Raw genomic sequence first — 21,273 nt, 5'->3', positions numbered from 1 at the left:
GTGTGTGTGTGTGTGTGTGTGTGTGTGTGTGTGTGTGTGTTGTGTGTGTGTGTGTGTGTGTGTGTGCGCGTGTGTGTGATCTCCTCCCATCATAGTGCTGTCACTTTTCTCTTTAATCAGGCAAATGGAGGTGTGTGCACTCGCTTCCACCATGTCAGAGCAAAAATGAAATATACTTACTACAATATTACCGTGTGGACCTTGACGGTATGCTTCCTCATTGATGGCTGCACCTTGCTACTGTAATAACTGAATAATGATAATATTGTCATCACAGCAAATGTTATGATCTAGACTACTTGGATGGAGTCTATGGGTTTCAAATGGCACAATTGTAATAAAAGGGGGAAAAAATGCAAATTTTCAATTGCATTGTGATCATCAGTTTGTCATTCGCAACAGTGAATTTCATGCTACAAATTGCCAAGAATAGTTAAATAAATTGAGAGTTTAGTTACTGCAGTGTCACCGTGTAACGCGATGGGACTTTCAAACATTTCCCATCTTGTACTCTTTTGAGGATATGCCATTAAGATTAGTGTTTTGCAACTCGTCTAGCAACTATTTAATCTTTGCAACAATTTCAACCCAAACCCTCAGCTCCCACTCAGTGGCATTGTGATGGTTGTCTGTCTCTGTATTTCATTGTTTTTTTCATGATCAGATCAGGATCGTAACATTTTTGATGGAACTTGTCGCTCTAATAAATTGCATTCTTTAGTCATGCATCCATCATCTGCTGCATATTCTGTTCAGAGTTGGAGGCCGTCCCAGCAGACTGTAAGGAAGGGGTGCGCGACCACCTAGAGTATTAAAATAATGGTCATGACATCCGGAAATGTTTTGTTGCAAAGAACAATAATATTTTTATTAACTTATGTCAGATGCAGCAAACAAGATTATCAAATCCAAGTTTGCAATGATTATTTAATTACATTCAGCCAAAACAGGAAGCAAATAACTAAAGAGGGAAAAAGGGGGGAAAAAGGCAGGCTGAGATTTCAGAGGGAGTTGAAGGTTGGATGTGTGCTATACTTGATGGCTTTGTGAGGGTGAAGATGGGACAGCACATTTATTTGAACTTCATTGACTTTCTTATACCCTGTGGGTGGGCAGGGGGGTGTTGTTGTTTGTTTGTTTGTTTTTGTACGGTTTTGTCACATGCAGCGACCAGGATCTTTTGCTATAAATTTCATACATTCAGTTTCCACATTGAAGTGGCCTTTAAGGATCGCGGCCATCAAGTATGCAACAACCCCGTCTCGAAAGTACTGGATCCGTCTCTAAAATTAACATTGTTTCATCACAACATCACTCCCTAAACTGCTTGTACGGGAGGAAGAAAATGAAGGCAGACTGTCGACGACGTGATAGACATCAGAGTTTCATCAGTTGGTTTTATAATGACAGGCTAAATGCCTATCAGCAAAGGTAGCAGTTAGAAGTCCTCATTGTTACACAATGAGGCCTCTGTGAACCCAGGAGGATGAGGGGAAAGAACAAGTGGCAGTAGAGATGAAAAGATGGAGACAAAAAAGAGTGGGAGAAAAGGAGATGGCGAAGGATAAGGAAATAAGGGGAGAGGCCACGGTGAGGCCGTACAGCACACTGGATGTGTGTGTTCGGGAAAGTTCTGAGTTCCTCACTGGAAGGACAAATAGCTGTCAAATGAGACAAATGAGGCAGAAAATGTAGTACACTAAGACGCTGCTCAATGAATGTCTGTCTCTCTCTGTCTCTCTTTCTCTCTCTCACACGACACACACACACACACACACACCACACACACACACACACAGGCCTTGAAGAAGAGTGATGACACAAAGAGAGACGGACGAGGTCCGCAGAACACAGTCATTTGACAGATTGCGAGAGGAGGAGGAGGGGCCAGTGGTGTGGTCAGGTCACCACGTCCGGACAAAAGCGCAACCTCACTTCGCCTGCATCAGCCGTCACCAAAAAGGACGATGACATCAAAATGCTGCAGCTACAGGAGATGCAAGTAGATATTTGAACTCCCGAGAGGCCGCTGACTTTGACGACGTGATGGTAAGGATGGGAGGTGAAAGGTTAAGAATGAAAGGCACAGCTTCAGTGTTTCCCCCTGAGTTGTTGCTTTTACTTACGACGATGCAGATTCCCAAATATTTGGCTCATTCTGTCCTCTCAACATTAACCCCCAGTAAACAATGCTGTCATTATCCATAACATATTTTACTTTACTCTTTATAATATCCAGCACCATGAAAACTTCATCCTCTCACTCCAGTTCCGGACATTGTTTAAAGGGAATTGTTAGATTAAACAGTGCTATCTTCAGGAGTTTGCTGACATCTTACAATACTTTACGTTCACACACACGCACACACACAAATGCACCTCACCCATCTTGCTGTCCTAACAAATGAATACGTGCAAAGGGAACCAAACCTGCTCGTGAAACATTTGTACAAAAAATAAAATAAAATAAGCCTGCAAGGCACCCCCTTTACAAACACTAACACAGGCACACAGAAAGAGACGGAAGGAGACATGAGCGGCGTTAATGCATGCTGGTGGGATGCGCTGATGGAGTGGACTGATTGAATTTCCTGAGTTGTATGAATGACATTCCCTCTGGGAGAACTTGAAAAGATCTCTCGCATGAATCATAGAAATGTGCCTTTTGCAAACATTACAACAGCAAGTTTAAAGAATAGTACAAAGCTTTTCTCAAGTCATTGAGAGAGGAGGAGAGTGTTTCAAAATGCTTTGAAAGTAAAAATGCGAGCTCTTTCTGAGTATCATGACATACGGCCATGACCGTGAAACACTCAGCATCCTCTTGAAATCAAAAATAAAATACTGTTTTGTTCACATGTGTTTTTTTTTCTTGCAGTAGACAATATCACACAGTGATAACAAAGAAACGGAGAAATGTACAGACACAATATAGCTTCGTGCAAGAAACCACATACACCGCATAGGCATAGAGATCAAAGCAAGACGACGGTTACAAAAATGTAGAAAATGTCCAAAGCAAGTCATATCGTCCCAGAAAACAAACACTTTTGTCTTTTTCAGCCAACCTGACTTCCAAATCATCACCAACCAGCAGAATCACTTCAGTAACATTCTCCTTGTCTGTTGTCGCCACTGCTGCTCAGTGTGTGTGTGCATGTGTGTTTTATCTCAAAAAGTTCTTCTGTCTTCCAAGCAGGAATCCACACAGTTCCAATCTAGCTATCATAATAACATTTGAAATATAATATGAACAACCAATAAGTGATAGAAAACTAGTACAACAAAATCATTTCATTTCTTTCATATCCTTTGTGATATTTTTTTTCTTTAGCAATTCAAGATATGGTCACTGTCACTTTAAAGACATTGTAGCATTTGCTTATAATTGGTAGTAACAGAAATAAGTCGTTTGGCATACTCAGCAAGCCATGCCCAAAAAGGATGCTCTAGTTTGTCTCTTGCAAAGGGTAGGTGAGAGTGGAGGTAGGGGGCGTGGGATTGGGGGGTCGTCATACACAGCAGTTGAGGTTACAAACCGTGCTCGGATGGGACCGTCAACTTCAGCATTTGCAAAAAAAAACATGCAAAGAAAAATTGAGAGTTCTGGACTCAGTCATTGTGTCCGTGCTCTCGTTTTTGGGAAAGTTTTCAGTGCAGGTGAGAGTGGTGCCTGTAATTGTGAGCGTCAAACCCGCAGTGGTAATTGAGCCATGGCCACCGTAGCAAGTCCAGAACTCGTGTTCTCATGCACAGAAAAAGATTGTTTAGACGCTTGCAAATAAAAAAAAAAAGAGAGAAAGCTGATGCATTGAACGAGTTTCTTGAGAAATGATCAAATGGGCTTGGAATTTTGCAAGTAAGGCAAAGACGGATGGATGATGAAGAGGAATACAGTGGACCTCTGCTATCCACAGAAGATATTGACCTGACCTGACCTGACCCGGCCGGAGTGCGAATAGCAAAAATCGATCAAGATCAAGCAATTGACAGCTATTATAATTGCATTTTCTCTTTGTTTTTATTTTTAATCCCAACCAAAATCTTAAATAAGCGGGGACATACAACGTTTTCAGTCTTGGTTCCTCCTAGAAAAAAAAGGGAAAAAAATAGATGATTTCACGAGTGCCCAACGGCAAGTATGCGGGGTCCACTGTAAACAATCAAACATTGGCCTCACGATAGAGGGTGTTTAAAAAAAAAAAAAAAAAAAAAAAAAGAGCGTCAAGTAACACTGAGGTCAGAGGAATCATTGGTCTATTGACTTGCCCTGATCTTTTCCTTCATTCTCCTCTTCATCCTCATCAAGCGAAACGACCCCTGAAGAGGCCACATCGGACATCCTCCTGCGAGGCTCGGAATCTGGCGCAAACTCCTTCGCATTGGCCTCCGCCTGGCATAAGGTGGCCTCGTAGTCCTTGCAGGGCGTGTCGTCATCCTCTCCGGGGGACAGGTATGTCTCAGAGTATGACATAGAATATGCAGGAGACTCCTGACCACCGCCAGGCCTGATGCCAAGCCTGCTCCCCCCTAGGCTATGGAAACCACAGTCCCTCCCAGTGGGCCCCATCTGCGCCCCCCTCTGAAATCGGGTCAGAAGAAGCTCCTCCCCTCCCTGCAGCGCTGACAGAATTTTGGCGGCCAGCTCGGCGGCGTTGCCGTGTCCCTCGCGGTAGCCGCTCAGGTCGCGCAAGAGCGGGTGGCGTTCGTCGAGGCTGCACAAGCTGGAGCACAAAGTCTCCGGCGAGCCCGCTGTGGGGGACGGCTCCCTGGCGCTTCCTCCGCCCCCTCCCTCGCTGCACGGCCCACGCAGGCCCAGGTGTTGACAAAGCTGACTGTGGATCAGGTCTTTTAAGTACAGAGGATATGACGGCACATCTGGAAGGACGGAAACACATTACAAGCATGACCAATAGTGAGGAGAATTTGAATTCAAATGAGATTTTCAGAACACAGATGGGAGTCAGCAAATGAATGAACAGAATGTTTTTAATTTTTTTTTCAGTTTTTTATGAACAGAATGTTCGGAAAAACAACAACAAAGGGCTCCCATTAAATAACTACTAGAACTCCAGATGATTGTCTTTGTGACTGTCAAGTCAGGTTTGAATGTAACTTGCCTTGAAGCTGACCTCAAGCAGATTTCTCATTGAAAATACGTGGGGAACACCGAGCGGGGTGTTGTGATCTGCAGTTATGGCTGAATGTAATCAGGATGAAAGCTTTGCTAAACACACACCACGTAGCTGTGGCCACACATCGTGTGACATACACTGCCTCTACAGTACAAGAAATCATCTTAAAGTTGGAAGACGATATTACACAAAGGAACAAAAAAAATGTTGCAGGCAGATGAAAAGTGGGGCAGTGGGACACAGAACAATGCAGAGGGACAGCTGGATGGACGCTGATGAGGACAGGAAGTGGCAGTGTGGGGGAGGGGGGTTGAATACCTGTGCTCTGTGTTGCAGGCTCGTTGGCGGGCAAAAAGTCTTCATCGTATGAGTCATCGTTGGAATCGTCGCCATCTACTGACGACCAGGCCCTCAGTTTAGCCTCGGCAATGGCGAACTGTTCTGCGACACCTGCAAACGCACAGTCCACATTTGTCAGGTACACGTGCGAGCAAACACATAGAAGGCACGGCAACGCCTGTGTGTCCATGTTACACAGCTCTTTTTGACAGGCAGGAACAAAGTACAGTCATTAATTCCCGTTACAGCCGATGCACAATCGTTCTTCCATTCTTTCTCGTAGCTTGGGATATGCTTGTTCCCAATTACACATGCCCGTAGAATACTCGGGAGCACGGTGCACAAGTGGTGAGCATGTCTGCCTCACAGTGGTTCCATTCTCACCCTGGGCTTTCCTTGTGTGGGGTTTGCATGTTCTCTCTGTGGATGTGGATGTTTTTTCCTCCTACAAAAAAAAATGAATGGGAAAGCCAGAGGAAACTCTGGTGGAGGCCCGCAGCGGTCCTGACGTGCAAATCGGTCATCCGACCTGGGTATAGGGGCGAAAGACTAATCAAACCATCTAGTAGCTGGTTCCCTCCGAATGTGTGGTTCACTGAAGAATTTTGATAGGTCCATAAGATTCATATGGAAATCCTTTATCCATTATGGAATACATAAGAGTATGGAGTATTTTGTTGGTGCACATGCAATTTGACATACGACACTGACTCTACAAGTCATTTACAGTACCTCAGTTGGAAAGTCCGTGACGCAGCCGAAGGTCCATGAAGTTTTTTGTCATGAGTTTTGTGCAAGTCTACAAGGAAATTTTGGACTCACTCATTCTCTCAGACTCAGTCTCTTTTGGGATGTGCAGCAAGCAAGGTCATCTTTGTTCATTCAACATTTTATGTGAAGTGTATGATGTATGTACACCGGAAGTTTGTCCCTTGAATAATGCCGTAGCTTCTCCCTTCCCTCTCCCCCAAGTGTAATCTTTTGTAACAGACATTCGTTTATTACATTCGGAAAACCTTTACAGGGAATGGAGCCGTCTAAATGTTTCCCGAGTCCTCATTAATATTTGGCATACAAGAAAATAAGAATATAGCTGGGTTAGTCAGTGTGTTTTTTTTGAAGGGGTTATAATTTACCGCAATTTATTAGCTCTCTGATGGTCGTGGATCAATATTCCAAAAGATTCACTGCAGGTCCTTACAGCAAGCAACATTGCGGGACGCTACAATATTTGCATTGCGCACACGTACGTCGCGATGACGATGCTCAAACAATACATATTCTGCAGTCCTAACTCTGCCCATTCTACACAACATTGCATCGAAAACTTTGGAAAGCAAACCCAAAAACTACTTTAGAAGAGTACAGGACCAATTGCTGAAATGACCCAGACATAAGAAAATGCAGTTGAAAGGACTTTTGTTATTGACGATATGACATGGCTCCTTCCTCAGCCAGCAAGCTCCAATTTTTTATTGCTTGGATAAATGAAATCTAATTTTTCTTTCGTACATTTCTAAGAACCATAAAGAGCCATTCTCCCTGTTGCCTCTAATTTTGCCTGCACCTTGTGGTGTTGGTTTCCACCTGCCTGTAAGACACCGTATTGAAAGAAGCCAACTCAGCCACTGCAATTCTTCTTTGGCGATGATAGATCACTTAGTGTGTTAAAATAATCTATTTGCACCGATTCCACCTGATCGCACAAAAGAAACTGCGTGACACTTTTACCAGTAATGCAGACACAATCCTGAGTGCACCTACGGTGAAGAAAATAAGTATTTGAACACCCTGCTATATTGGAAGTTCTCCCACATACAAATCATGCAGGGGTCTGAAATTTTCATCATAGGTGCATATCCACTGTGAGAGAGATAATGTAAAAAGAAAAATCCAAAAATAATAATAATTATCATAAACAATTATACAATTATAAAAAATATTTTTTATTTGTGTGATACAGCTGCAAATAAGTATTTGAACACCTGAGAAAACCAATGTTAATATTTGGTACAGTAGCCTTTTGTTTGCAATTACAGTGCCATTCATGATAGGATTTCAAACCATGACGTCTTAGCGTATTTCCAACAGTCACCTTGGAAACGGTGGTCCCAGCTCTGTACAGGTCATTGACCAAGTCCTGTCATGTCGTCCTGGGGTGATTCATCACCTTTCTTAGGATCATTGAGACCCCACGAGGTGATATCCTGCATGGGGCTCTACTCCGATTGAGATTGACCGTCATGTTTAGGTTCTTCCATTTTCTAATGATTGCTCCAACTGTGAACCTTTTTTCACCAAGTTCCTTGGCAATTTGGCGACCCATCTTCAATGCTCTGACTGAGGGAAAGAAGTTGCTCCCCAAAATCTCACAATACATGGCCACGGTCATCCTCTCCTCAATACAGTGCAGTCGTCCTGTCCCATGAGAAGAAAAACACCCCCAAAGCATGATGTTACCACCCCCTTGCTTCACAGTAGGGATGGTGTTCTTGGGATGGAACTCATCATTCGTCCTCCTCCAAACACGGTTAGTGGAATTACGACCAAAAAGTTCTGTTTTGGTCTCATCTGACCACAAAACTTTCTCCCATGATTCCTCTGTATCATCCAAATGGTTATTGGCAAACTTAAGACGGGCCTTGACATGTGCTGGTTTAAGCAGGGGAACCTTCTGTGCCATGCATGATTTCAAACCATGACGTCTTAGTGTATTACCAACAGTCACCTTGGAAACGGTGGTCCCAGCTCTTTTCAGATCAAGTTCTGTCGTGTAGTCCAGGGCTGATCCCTCACCTTTCTAAGGATCATTGAGATCCCACGAGGTGATATCTTGAATGGCGTGCCACTCTGCTTGAGACTGACCATCATGCTTAGCGTCTTCCATTTTCTCATGATTGCTCCAACAGTGGGCCTTTTTTCACCAAGCTGCTTAGCAATTTCTTTGTAGCCCTTTCCAGCCGTGTGGAGTTGTACAATTTTGTCTCTGGTGTATTTAGACAGCTCTTTGGCCATGTTACAAGTTTGAGTCTTACAGATGGTATGGGGTGGACATGTGTCTTTATGCAGCTAACGACCTCACAGAGGTGCATCCGATTCAGGATATTACATGGAGTGGAGGTGGACTTTTAAAGGCGGACTAACAGGTCTTTGAGAGTCAGAATTCTAGCTGATAGACAGGTGTTCAAATACTTATTTGCAGCTGCATCACACAAATAATATGTTAAAAAATCATACATTGTTATTTCTGGATTTTTCTTTTTTGATTATCTCTCTCACAGTGGACATCAGCCTGTGATGAAGATTCTAGACTCCTCCGTGATTTATAATTGGGAGAACTTGATATATAGCAGGGTGTTCAAATACTTATTTTCTTCACTGTAGTTAGTAGATCAGATTACACATCACATTTGTGTGCAATATTCAAGTTTGTGGTATTTTTTTGCCTCTCGCAAATAGTTATTAATGTATTTCAATTTAGAATAGGCTGTTGTTAATCTGTTGGAAGAAACATTAAAATTGTACCAAAGTGGAGTAAAAGTGCTCATGCACGATTGGGAGTTTGTGGGTGATTCTACCATTGTGCTGCATTGTTCAGAACTGTCCCCTCAACGGTGAACCATTTCCTGTTGCCTCTCACAATAAAACCAATTTCTTCCATTGGCTTTTGTTTCATTGCATTGTTCCTCGCATCTCCCTGACTCTCTTTGTCTCTTCGTGACAGGTTGAACGATCCCAATTTCTCCGCGCCATCATGTTCTGTTCCTGTCATTTCTCGTTTATCCATCATTTGCTGTCATTCCACACCCCATCACTCCCCCATGCCTGCTGCAATTCTACTTGCATGCACACATCCTCGATCTCTCTAGAAATCAGCACGGCCTGCAACTCATTTTCTTTTCTACTGCCTAGTCAATATGTCCCAGCCTGCTGCCTTGATTCTCAATTAAGTCTGCATTCTCACAAAGGACTTCAGATTTATTCCACCTTTCCCCTCATTCCTCTTTGTATCCTCAAAGACAGCCTTTCCAAAAAAGAACTTTTTGCTTGGTAAGTGTTGCATTTGATTTTGTCTCTGATTCTTTCTCACATCCACTATCCTGATTGTGTGTCTTTTCATTCTCCTTTTTTGCTTTTCATTCTCCTTTGTACTGTATTGAAGTAGCGAGTGGTGAGTTTCAGACGCAGACCTTCAGTGACCTATTCCACCTTTTACTAATATAATCACACCACAAATATACAAAAATGCTATGCATGTTGTATGCATGTTTTATGTATGTATGTACGTATGTATGTATGTATGGCTATGTATGCCTTTAAAGAAAAAACTGAGGCATTTCGCCACTTTTAGGTAGAATAGCATTGTTAGTAAAGCAAGAAACACACTAACCTTTATTTCTAATATATCACCTCCAAACAACTCCAGACCTCGATAGCCGTCGCACTGTACAAAGTACACTTTAGAAGTTCACAATCAATCTCCGGTGTTTATATCCTGCCAGGGCAGGAGGCATCCTTCACCACAGCTCCCCCCCACGCTGTCCAACTGTCTTGTGTCAACCGTTGAGACCTTCAAGTTCTTGGGAATTACAGTCTCACAGGACCTGAAGTGGGAGACGAACATTGAAAAAAAAACCAGCAAAGGATGTACTTCCTGCAGCTTCTGAGGAAGCACGGCCTGTCACAAGAGCTGCTGAGACAGTTCTCCACAGCGGTCATCCAATCAGTACTGTGTACCTCCATCACTGTCTGGTTTGGGGCTGCCACAAAAAAGGACAAACTCCAACTGCAACGGACAATCACAACCGCTAAATGGATTGTCAGTACCACCCCACGCACCCATTGAAGACTTGCACACCACTCGGACTGGGACCAGACCGGGCAGGATCCTTTTGGACATTCCAAATCCTGGCCACCATCTCTTCCAGCTCCTTCAGACAATCAAAACTAGCAGGCATTCAAACAGTTTTTTTCCCCTCTCGCAATTAAGTCAATAAATTCTTGATCACCTTGACTATATTCTCCCCTCCACTATTGCTGGGACACACCCTCACATCTTGCTGGTCAAATCAGTGTTAGTATAGATATATATACATATTTTTACTCGAAGATCTACTTTTCAAGCAGCCAGCCTCGTGATCTATCAACGGTGTGGGGGGGGGGGGCACACACATCACCACTACTGCCGTGGAGAAAGCAAAAGAGAGACTATAAATAGGAGGCAGGCTTGCTACAACGCGCCTTTATATGTGTGTGATCAACGTATCTGCCACACCTGAATAAAGCTAAGAGATGGATGATAGGCTTTTTTTTGGGGGGGCATGCCATCATGCCTCGCGATCGACAGATTGACCACCACTGCTCGAGACTAACACACTTTAAACTTATCCCTTTACACAATTGTCATTGCACTGGTCTATAACGGAAACTGCGAACGGGTAAGGGTAAGGGATCCTGTATAAGCTTAACATAATGTGGGGCTCTTAACTGCTCTAAGTGAAGAAGACTCTGCATCTTACACATCTATGAATCTTATAAGGAATCGTTTCTATGAACTGAATGTTTCTTGCTCTTTATTCTCGTAAGTTTGTTTGTTCTGAATGTCGTACCAGGAAGGCACAGACTTCCGGAGAGAAATTCCTTGTGTGTTCTTACATACTTGACTGTTCAAGCTGAGTCTGATTCTGAGATTTACCCGTCAATATTATTGGGAACTTTAGATGCGAAACTCAACCTCAAATTCCCTCAATACATGCAGCACAATGACTGTCCCACCATGGAGAACAACATTTTAGATCACTGCTGTACCACGTTGAACAATTTGTACCACGCTATTCCGTGTGCAGCTTTGGGCTCGTCTGATCATTGTTTAGTCTGTCATTGTTCTGTATGTCGTACTAGAGTGGCTGCAACTACTGGAGACAAATTCCTTGTATAAGCGATGCATAAATGAAAATGTCTCCTTTAAATAGTTTTAACGATTTCTGTTATCTCTGGGCGGCACATTGATACAAAAGAGTGTTGGTCTCACAGTTCTGAGGTCCAGGGTTCCATCCCTGCCCTCTCTATGAGGAGTTTGCATGTTCTCCCTGTGCCTGCATGTGTTTTCTCCGAGCACTCCGGTTTCCTCCCACATCTCAAAATGTGCCACCTGCGACATTAATTGGACACTCTAAATTGCCCCTAGATGTGATTGTGAGTGTGGTTGTTTGTCTCGATGTGGCCTGCGATTGGGTGGCAACCAGTTCAGGGTGTACCCTGCCTCCTGCTCGTTGACAGCTGGGATAGGCACTTTAAATTTTTTCAAACGTTCATCTGCACTTCAACAAAATGGATCTTCTGCATTTAACGCATCACAGTAGTGGCGATGGCCCACACACACTAGAAAAGTGTTTTTGGAGCACTCAAAATCACCACAGCCATGAGTGTGAACAGAGATCGCAAAGGTGGCAGCGCATATAGTCCTCCATGGCCGCCCTTCGAGGTTTGAGAGCTGCACAGAAAAGGTTAAGTTAACAATACTACAAGTAAAGTAAAAAATTAAGAAGGATATGAATTCTTATAAGGGGAAAGAACATCAATGATACTTCTTAACCTTGTTGGAGGTATTGAACCCCACATGTTTCATATGGGCATTTGCTGAATCCTTCATAATTACAAAAATAAAATATTTTTTTTCCAATTCAAAGTGGAGTCTATATTTTATTTGGGAACAAAAGGAACTAATGGACCAATTGACATAAAATCACTCTTCAAAGAGTCGATCCAATAAAACACAAATGGAACTCTGACTATTTACAGCAAATCAACGTGATGTTTACAATTTTATTTTATTCCACAATCGAGGTTTTGTCGCGGCACTTCACTCAAACCACAAAAAACAAACTGAATGCCATGACCAAGCACTTGGCAATGGAGGAAAAACTTTGTCTCGGAAAAAAAAAAAACCTTAAACAGAAAGAAGGCTTTGTGGGAAAACTCTCTGTCTCATCTTGTTGGGTTGAGGTTGAGCCTGAGAGAGGGAACCTTCCAGACAAGTTCCTCATCTCAATTCCATCCATCCAAGCCATCTATTCATCCATTCATCCATTTTCTGCTTATCCTCACAAGGGTTGCGGGGAGTGCTGGAGCCTATCCCAGCTGTCAACGGGCAGGAGGCAGGGTACACCCTGAACTGGTTGCCAGCCAATCGCAGGGCACATCAAGACAAACAACCACACTCACAATCACACCGAGGGGCAATTTAGAGTGTCCAATTCATGTTGCATGTTTTCGGGATGTGGGAGGAAACCAGAGTGCTCGGAGAAAACCCACGCAGGCACGGGGAGAATATGCAAACTCCACACAGGCGAGTCCGGGATTGAACACGGGACCTCAGAACTGTGAGGCCAACGCTTCACCAGCTGCACCACTGGGCCGCCTCATCTCAATTCATTTTCACAAAATGTTTATTCTTTTTCTTGCTTTTTAGGGTTAGTTTTAATGATTTGCAAGCATATCCAAGAAAAGGATAAGATCTCAAATGATTTGAAACAAACGGCATGAGTATCCCAAAGCTTTCTTAGCTATAATATCTTGACACCAAATATAATGGCCAAGTGATGTGGATGTCAATCATAGGACTGGGGTGAATGGAATGGACACACACATAAACAGTGAGTGTCTTGATCACCACTGAACCTCTGAGACTGACACATTGAACCTTCTGGGGTTCCTTCAAAGCCAGGTTAACAACCACAAGGACAAACAGAGTAAAATGTCAAGTATATAAACAATTTCTGGATTTAGGCAATGGCTTTTGTAGATTATTTAAAGTTACACCAAAGTAAATGTTTCATGAACAATTTAAGTTTTTCAAAGCAGGGGATGGGAAAGGAGGGCTGAAACACCAGCAAACCCCACCCACCCCCACACAGCACTCTGAACAGGCAGCCTCTTGAGCTACACTATGAACTTTTGTGACTTGCCCATCCTATGGAAGGTATCAATGATGGTTTTCTACCTAGTTCTCAAGTCTGACGTCTTCCTCATATTGAACCCAAGTCCATGTCGATTTCCCAAGCTGCTTATACTTACAAGGGGCACGGGAGTGCTGGTGCCTATCCCAGATAGTTTCGGGTGAAAGGCAGACTACACCCTGAACTGGTCGCCTGTTAGTTGCAGGGCAGATACCAACACCATCACTAAGCGGGACTGAGACAGTTGAACCAAATTGGAAGAAATTCATTACACCTGGGGAACCCTGTGCACATGCTTTGAGTTTAGTACTCAATTAGTGTGGGACATTCAATTTAAAACATTGATGACCGGCAAAATTTGTTCTGATTTCTTCACAGTGTTCTAATTTTTTGGGGAATTCCTGATTTCATGGGTTTCATGAGCTGGAACACCAAATTATGTAAAAATAAACAAATAAATACTTGGAATTAAGAGGATTTGTGCTGGCTTTTCACTTAACTTTGTAACCATGGGTATACCATTGTACAGTAAGTTCTATTTCATTTTCTCCTGTTTTCTTGTTGTTGTTGTTGTCAACGCTTATAAGTATTCCATCTTACTGTTTTATTTACATAGGTATATATTTTCTTTGCCTTTGTCCAAAAACATAAGGTGGGAAAAAAATTTAGATCAGTTCTGGATTCTGCACCCAAAAATGTGTTAAAAGCAGCTGTCAGACCTAAACTCAACGAAAATTGTGTTCCCATTTTTTGAGTGGAATTATGGAAATAAACATTTGGATGACGTTCCTATTTTTTGGAAAGGGTCTGCGTATCCTGCTGTAACATTTTTGTCACCTTTCAATATGGCGCTGCAAATCCAATGCGACATACACAGTAGTACAGAGAGTCCTAGAGTTAAAACTGTCTCGACTGAAAATGTTTCGGCTTTACAACGCACGTCCCCCGTCGGCCATTTTGTCTAGATAATGTGCATAATGCTTGTCCGTGTTTGTGCACCGTGAGTACCTTCGCATTTTTCGCCCTCCTTTTTAGACATTACGGCCCTAAAGAAGAAAGCTGTGTCTTTTAGCAATGCTTCTGCAGCCAAAAGAAAATTCATTACCATGGAAATTAAGATCAAGATCATAAAAAGATCAGCAAAAGGAGAGACACCAAAACATCGGTAAAGAGCTAGGCTTCAGTTGGTCGGCCGTGGTGACAAATATTAAAGACAAAGCCCTTATTTTAGCACACGTGAAGGGTTCCGTTCCTATGTCGGATACAGTGATCACAAAACAACGTTCTTTGATACAAGATGAGATGGAGAGGCTACTTACGTTATGAATTGAGGACCAGATTCCTTCACAATAGCTAAGCAGAGCCTCCCCTTCTTCTTCTCCAACCACCACTCAGCAGTAATGGTAAGTACAGCATCTTATTTGTTTATTTCAATGTATTTGTTTTTTGATACTAAGTATTTTGATGTAAATTCTGACTTTCATGGTGAAATATGACTTACAACGTAACCCAAGGACTCCCTGTATACAGTTCTATTACAGTGTTCTTTGTGTATATACAGCATTCCCCTCAAACACGGGAGGCCGCGTTTACTTTCTCTGTATTGTTCCTCTAATGTGTACCAGAAACTCATAAAGAGGTGCCACACCAATCTGCAGAAACAGGACGGCACACATTTGTTCTTTCACAGATTAGCTCTCTCACTCTTGCTGTCTGGCATTGAGTCAGATCAACACACACCAACACTTGGTCAAACAGTTGTTGTCACGTACACACTGCTACATGAATATGCGTACATGTGAAGAGCTATGCAGGATTAACTGGATATGCCTGTAAATGTGTTTGTTGGTGGTGGGGCGGAATCTAAATTCTTAGTTTGCCTACAACAAACATGCTCCTTCAATCATGTTTTCCATTTCCCATAAACATGGTCACGCTTCACACAAAACATAACTACATGCTAACTGACATTTACACAGTGTGCCCAGCCACCCACGTGACTCCATCACCAGACTACAAGTGGACTGTTGACAAGGTAGCAGGGCTCACCACATCCTGTTTTATGCTCATCTGGATGACTTGATTATTAATCTACCCATCCATTTCCTAGGGTGTGTATCCTCACAAGGGTCATAGAAGAGCCTCAGCCTTTCCCAGCTCACTTCGGGCAAATGGCGGACTACACCCTGAACTGGTCGTCAGTCAGTCGCAGGGGCAGATATCAACACCATCTTTGAGCGGGAGCCCATCCCACGCTGTCCGCACCAAAGCCGGGTGTGCGTGCCACTGCACCATCAGTGACTCATGACTTGATTATTAACAGAATCGAAATATGTGTTGAACACCCCTCTCATAGAGCCATTCGAAGTTCATAAAACAACGTTAAAAAGGTTTATTTTCATTGCAGAAGCCTTTAAAGTGGGCATATTTGCATTTCTACAGTTCGGAGGGACATTTTAAAAATACTCATTCTTGGATGGAAAGCTCCCATTTTCACAAATTTATGCTACTGGACAGTCCTTATATAGGTCTGTTGATTTAACAAAATATTACTGATACAAAGTGTTAAAAACGACTTGCTCTGTTTGACGATGAAACGTTAATGGCTCAAAAATACATGCTGTTTTTAAGATGCGCAGATTTTAACTATTGCTATGATATTGACTACACAGTACAAGCATTTTAAGGAAAAAAAATCAATACCAAAAATAATACTTTTCATAGCCTGTATTCGAATACTGTAGTTCGAAATGACTGCCCAAGCATCACGTGTGACGTTAAACAACCAACTTTTTGTTATTTCTAAAGTCATTCTGGACTTTACAGAAGATACGGTAACCATCCTCAGAAAAAGCTTTCTTTGTCCATCACTTGGCATCTTGGAAATTCAGTGAGACAGGAACCTTAAAATATAATTATTTATCATCGGGGGATTGGGATGAAAATGTATCGGAGACGTTGTTAAATCACTAAGCAGGTCACTTAACATTTATTTGGTTTTCTGATATCAATATTTGGGACCAACTGCTTATAAAAAAAAAAAGCAAGTAAAAAGTCTTTTTTTCATATTTGTTTCAATTCAGGAAACAAACACCAGTGAAGAGGAAAAGTGTTGTGAATTGTAAGATGGAGGAGGAGAACAAAGAAGGAAAAAAAGCGCTCAGTCATTGTGGTACACGCCACGAGCAAAACCTTACTGAGCAAATTAACCTTGAGAGTCTGCATTGCGGGGAGCAACCAAGCAAGTGGCGGTGGAGATGGGGTGAAAAATGGATGAAAGGATGAGATAAATAAATAGAGGTCTGTCAGAGACATCGGAGTGTGAAAGTGGGGATAATGGATTCAAAGGAATAAATCAAGGAAAAGAAGAAATGAACGGAAATGAGTATCAACCAGGTTTAGTGATAACGTCTGACATTACACAGTCGTAATCAGGTTTGTTGTTATTTCGGTTCTACTTGTTGCACTTTGATTACAAAGGGAAGGACACAGAAACCAACTTAGCCTTACTCGGGTTTTCATTTATTTATCTTTTTATGTATTTGGGGAAGATTTGATTCTGCAGCTCCCGAGAACTCAAACTTGGACGCTGCACATTTGCAAAACTGCTTACATGGCAACAGCCAAGCAGATGCTGCTCATTTGAAGGCAACAACACTACTACTACGGTTGCATGTTACGCAAGTCATGATGGATTAGTTCTTATGGATTTAGATTATACTAGAAAGTCATTCAGGATCTATAATCCTGCTGTGGTTCATTTTTAAGACTTGCAATGTGCAGGTGTGATCCCTGTTGGGATTAAAAACTAGGAACTAGTCATTATGTATGTTGTGTTTTTGTTAAATCTTGTTGGTGGCCACCTACATAATTTAGGATGCTTTTGCACTTCCTGTTCCAAAGCCCCCTCCAGGCTCATATGCCTTTACACTGCAATGAGATCACTGTGAAAAGCTCTCTTATGGTGGATTCCTATTTGAGCTGTTGGGTGAAACATAGCAAAATGCATAACCACAAACGTGGTCTTCTTACCAGCAGCGAAGCGGGCCTCCTGCTCTCCCTCGGTGAGATCGGAGTAAGAATTAAAGTCCGATTCCAGGGCTGCAGGCGTTTCCATTGGCTTACACCATCCCTTCCACTCAATGAGGTGGGCTACTCTGCCCTGGGCCATGGCTGTGGGCTTCGTCACATGGTCCTTCACTACCTGCGAAATACCTATGAGGCAAACATTACGGCTTATGTTCGGGGTGCACGTAACCCACAGACCTCACTTGATCAACTTTAATGGTCACTGTCGGTTCCTGGCATGTGGGAAATGTGTGATCGGCAGTGGCATCATTATGATTTATAGATGGGGAGGCTTAGCCCCCAGAAGAACAAGATGTGAGCCAGCAGACTTGGGCTGTTATTAGCGGGAAGCTAGGTACATAGCGTGTCTCCAACAGCAGAGATCCAGTAAGGTTTACAACTCTCTGGGGAAACGTAGCGTCTGCACATTGTGCCCTCATGGCTGTAACTGAACTGAGGGGGAAACTAATGAGCTCATAAGGTGATTCCAGTACAGTACATACATGTACGTTCAGAAAAAAAATTTTGATACTTGAATGGCATCTACTGGTCTGCTACCAACATCACCCCCCCTCCCCTTCCCCCCTCACGCACACAAAGAAAATGTTTGATGCACAAATGCACACTGACACATCTGAACCTGGTGCACTTTTAATATTTTCAGTGTGTTTGCGCATCTGTGCGCCCGATTATGTTACTGCATTTCCTACTCGTTAAAATGTGGTGTTGTCATTACAACGTGAAAACTACATGTGACAATAAAATGGAAACTCAAAATGAAAATGTTGTTAGGGTTCTCCAATTTTTAAATTAGATAAAATGTTCACGGTAAAGAAGAAAAGAAGTCTGACAATAAAAACCATAAATATGACTTCTTAGAGATCTCTTTCTTGGCCCCTCATAGAATATAGGGTAAATAAAAGAGACAGTAAGTTGACGTCCATGAGCTGTTTAATGTGAAGCGACTCCGCTCCTAGTCACAAACAGCAGTCTCGCTCTGCATTTGTCACATTGATTTTACACCCATAGGTTTTCTAGCCTATTTTATGGCCATGGGTGCTGAAGATCCCCTAAAATTAAATTTAAAAAATTGTTTTCAAAAACTACAGTACTTGGTCATATTGTAATTTTTTTGTACAACAACAATAACCCCCCCCCCCCAATGGCCTCAAAAATGGTTTGCACCAACAATAATCCCTGGTTATAATATGATATGTGCCAGACTTATTAACGTCAATCACGCAATACCAATGCACAGTTATTGTTACTGGTCCTCGTTTTTGCTGCATTTCCTCTAACATTGTTTATAGTGTAAGGTAGGAGTTACAGTAGATGAAAATGTTAATAGCTATAATAAATAATTCAAGTGATCAGACAAAACCACAGTCCCATGTTTGAATTTGATTGAGAAAAGTTAGGTGTTGTGTCATGTAGATGTGACAATTTTAAAACTGAGGTGCGTCCGAATAGTTTACAGACGGCCCCATTTTTTGAATGATAAAGCACCCTTAAAATGAATCCCTGGAAATTCTAGAACTCGGATCCTAGAAGGGGCCCTGCTTTACATGTGATGAAAGTAAATGAGAATGACACAAATAATTGTCATATTTTACGATAAAATTGGCATGCTTACGGGCACGCTATCCTGAGAACGCCCGATCTCGTCAGATCTCGGAAGCTAAGCGGGTTTGGCGATGATTAGGACTTGGATGGGAGACCGCCTGGAAATACCAGGTGCTGTAAGCTTCTCTCCCCAGCTAAAATGTAGAGGGGTTGCATCAGGAAGGCATCCGGCGTAAAACTGTGCCAAATGAAAATGTGTTCATCTGAGATGACACGCTGTGGCGAACCCTAACGGGACAAGCCGAAAGGAAAAGAAGAAGACTATAAAACTGACGTTGCATCACAGTTGAGAATATTAAAATGTTACTTATAGTATAGTATAGGTATATGTGTGCGGAAGCGCCATTTATACATTTGAACTCACCATGTAGGGAGGATCGCGCCAACGCTGCAATCTCTTGAATGGTCAACGCTCGCCTTGATTTTGGTAACATTTCTGTGGTGTCATCAACATTCACCTGGAAGGATGAGAAAACAGCATCGCTCAGAGGGGCGCAGGACCGTCTCTTTCAGCTCAGTGTGAATGCAATGGAGCTGACTGCTCTGTGTGGTGACTCAGAAGATAATACAGTTTGTCTTCCTTTTTTTTTTGTCCTGTTCATTACATCAAAGAGAATGGAGAATCTGCATCCCATTCGTGCAGTTTTTCCCATCTCAACATCGGCCAGGACAACCACTAACGAAGAGGGCCACCAACCCTCGGATGCCCCCCGCCGCGCACACACACATACACTTCTGTTTGTTTCTTTAACTGAAGACAATATTTGTGAGAATATATTGCAGACAAAAGGGCATTTTCCATAATCCCCATGAAATTTCAGATAATCCGTCCATAAAATACAGAAACATGTATTTCTTATGTAAATTATAATTTTCATAAGACATAATATAAGTAGGAAAAGTGATCCTTAAAATACTAAATTCAAAGTTCTTCAGCATCCCCATATTTTTGTCATCACTCCATCTTAATGACCAAGTTTTTTGTAACAATTAAAAGAGATAAAATGACCTGAAATAACATTTTGTTGGGGAGGTAGAATTTTTTTTTGAAATGTCTTACATATATTCATTATACACTTAGTCTACTACTAAAACATTTTTATCAATATAGAGAAAAAGATAAAAGGGACCTTGAGTCCACTCTTCTATTTTTCATAGTCGTCTGTTACTCAAACCAATACAACCTTGTTACTCAGATTATTGGAAAGACATATTTTTTTTCCCTACAGTATTTAAATAATATTGTTCCGAGAACAATATGTTCCTTAGGCTAGTAGCTCGAAAAGCCATCACGTACTTTTCAGCAAAAAATTTCCAATATTGGCAGTGATTTGCAAACCTCTTACTTGAACCCAGTGATACCTCGATTTAACAGACCCAGACACAACGTACTTTGGATTTAACGGAGAGATTAGCAGTGTCCGGTTGGAACTCAAAATGCCCCTTTGCATTGGACAAAGTCTATTTGTACCAGAATTGGCTGCTGTTGTTTACTGCTACAAGCAACACTCACCGATTTGTACCTTCTTTTTCCTTGGAATAGACGCTGTTATTGACTTAGATGCTCTCTGAGTACATGTCTCTTAAACATGTTATGCAGATATTGCAAGAGTATAGAGCTGTTTTTTTCAAGTTCTTCACTATGGGATCCAATCGTAACAGAAGTGAGAAACAGAAGAGCACTATTCTTGCGGCTCATGAAAGCAACGCCGACTCACCACCGTGAGACAACAACTTTCTCCCCCCCCAGTACATCATTATCACCCTTCCCTAGCACCAATGATCGCAGCACTTTCACGGGTTAGGGTATTACACAAGCCAGTCAATGTTTAAAAGTATTTTGAAGTAAACCTGCATTTGTTTGCAATACTTTTGTACTGTTTTGGGTGTTTGTTTGTTGTTTTCTTAATCCAAAAGTGTCTTCAAAAGATGACTTCAAGACAGCTTCAAGGAAATTCTGGTCTACCGTCCGGCGTCTCAGGAGGGGGAAGCAGTGCACCGTCAATACTGTGTATAGTGGAGATGGGGCACTGCTGACCTCAACTGGGGATGTTGTGAGTCGGTGGAGAGAATACTTCAAAGACCTCCTCAATTCCACCAACACACCTTCCCATGAGGAAGCTGAGTCTGGGTTCTCTGAAGCAGGAGGT

General features: G+C 42.3%; 1 protein-coding gene and 2 long non-coding RNA genes across 3 annotated transcripts; 2 read left to right on the top strand and 1 right to left on the bottom strand.

Moving 5' to 3' along the window:
• The first annotated feature begins 960 nt into the window (after positions 1-960).
• Positions 961-4,673, top strand: LOC133505167 (uncharacterized). Its single transcript, XR_009796164.1, has 3 exons — positions 961-2,049; positions 4,310-4,453; positions 4,535-4,673. It is a non-coding gene; the product is annotated as an uncharacterized LOC133505167 (long non-coding RNA).
• fam131ab (family with sequence similarity 131 member Ab) lies at positions 2,462-19,581 on the bottom strand. Its single transcript, XM_061828162.1, has 4 exons — positions 19,488-19,581; positions 17,465-17,647; positions 5,454-5,585; positions 2,462-4,878 (listed from the first exon to the last, which is right to left on the bottom strand). Exons 1-4 carry the CDS (start codon positions 19,555-19,557, stop codon positions 4,250-4,252), a joined length of 1,014 nt encoding a protein of 337 aa, XP_061684146.1. The 5' UTR covers positions 19,558-19,581; the 3' UTR covers positions 2,462-4,249.
• Positions 4,742-9,134, top strand: LOC133505168 (uncharacterized). Its single transcript, XR_009796165.1, has 2 exons — positions 4,742-4,915; positions 5,472-9,134. It is a non-coding gene; the product is annotated as an uncharacterized LOC133505168 (long non-coding RNA).
• Positions 19,582-21,273: the final 1,692 nt, after the last annotated feature.

This window comes from Syngnathoides biaculeatus, chromosome 8, assembly GCF_019802595.1.
Source record: "Syngnathoides biaculeatus isolate LvHL_M chromosome 8, ASM1980259v1, whole genome shotgun sequence".
Classification (NCBI taxonomy): domain Eukaryota; kingdom Metazoa; phylum Chordata; class Actinopteri; order Syngnathiformes; family Syngnathidae; genus Syngnathoides; species Syngnathoides biaculeatus.
The sequence above is the reverse complement of the archived record's forward strand: the minus strand, read 5'-3'. Positions and strand labels throughout refer to the sequence as shown.

Bases quoted from the DNA above. Each gene is read 5' to 3' on its own strand.
- fam131ab (XM_061828162.1), bottom strand. From the start codon at position 19,557: ATGTTACCAAAATCAAGGCGAGCGTTGACCATTCAAGAGATTGCAGCG. The intron at 5,586-17,464 runs GTAAGAAGACCA...GTGCGTTTGCAG, and splicing joins GGAGGCCCGCTTCGCTGCTG to GTGTCGCAGAACAGTTCGCC. The intron at 4,879-5,453 runs GTATTCAACCCC...CCGTCCTTCCAG, and splicing joins GCCTGCAACACAGAGCACAG to ATGTGCCGTCATATCCTCTG.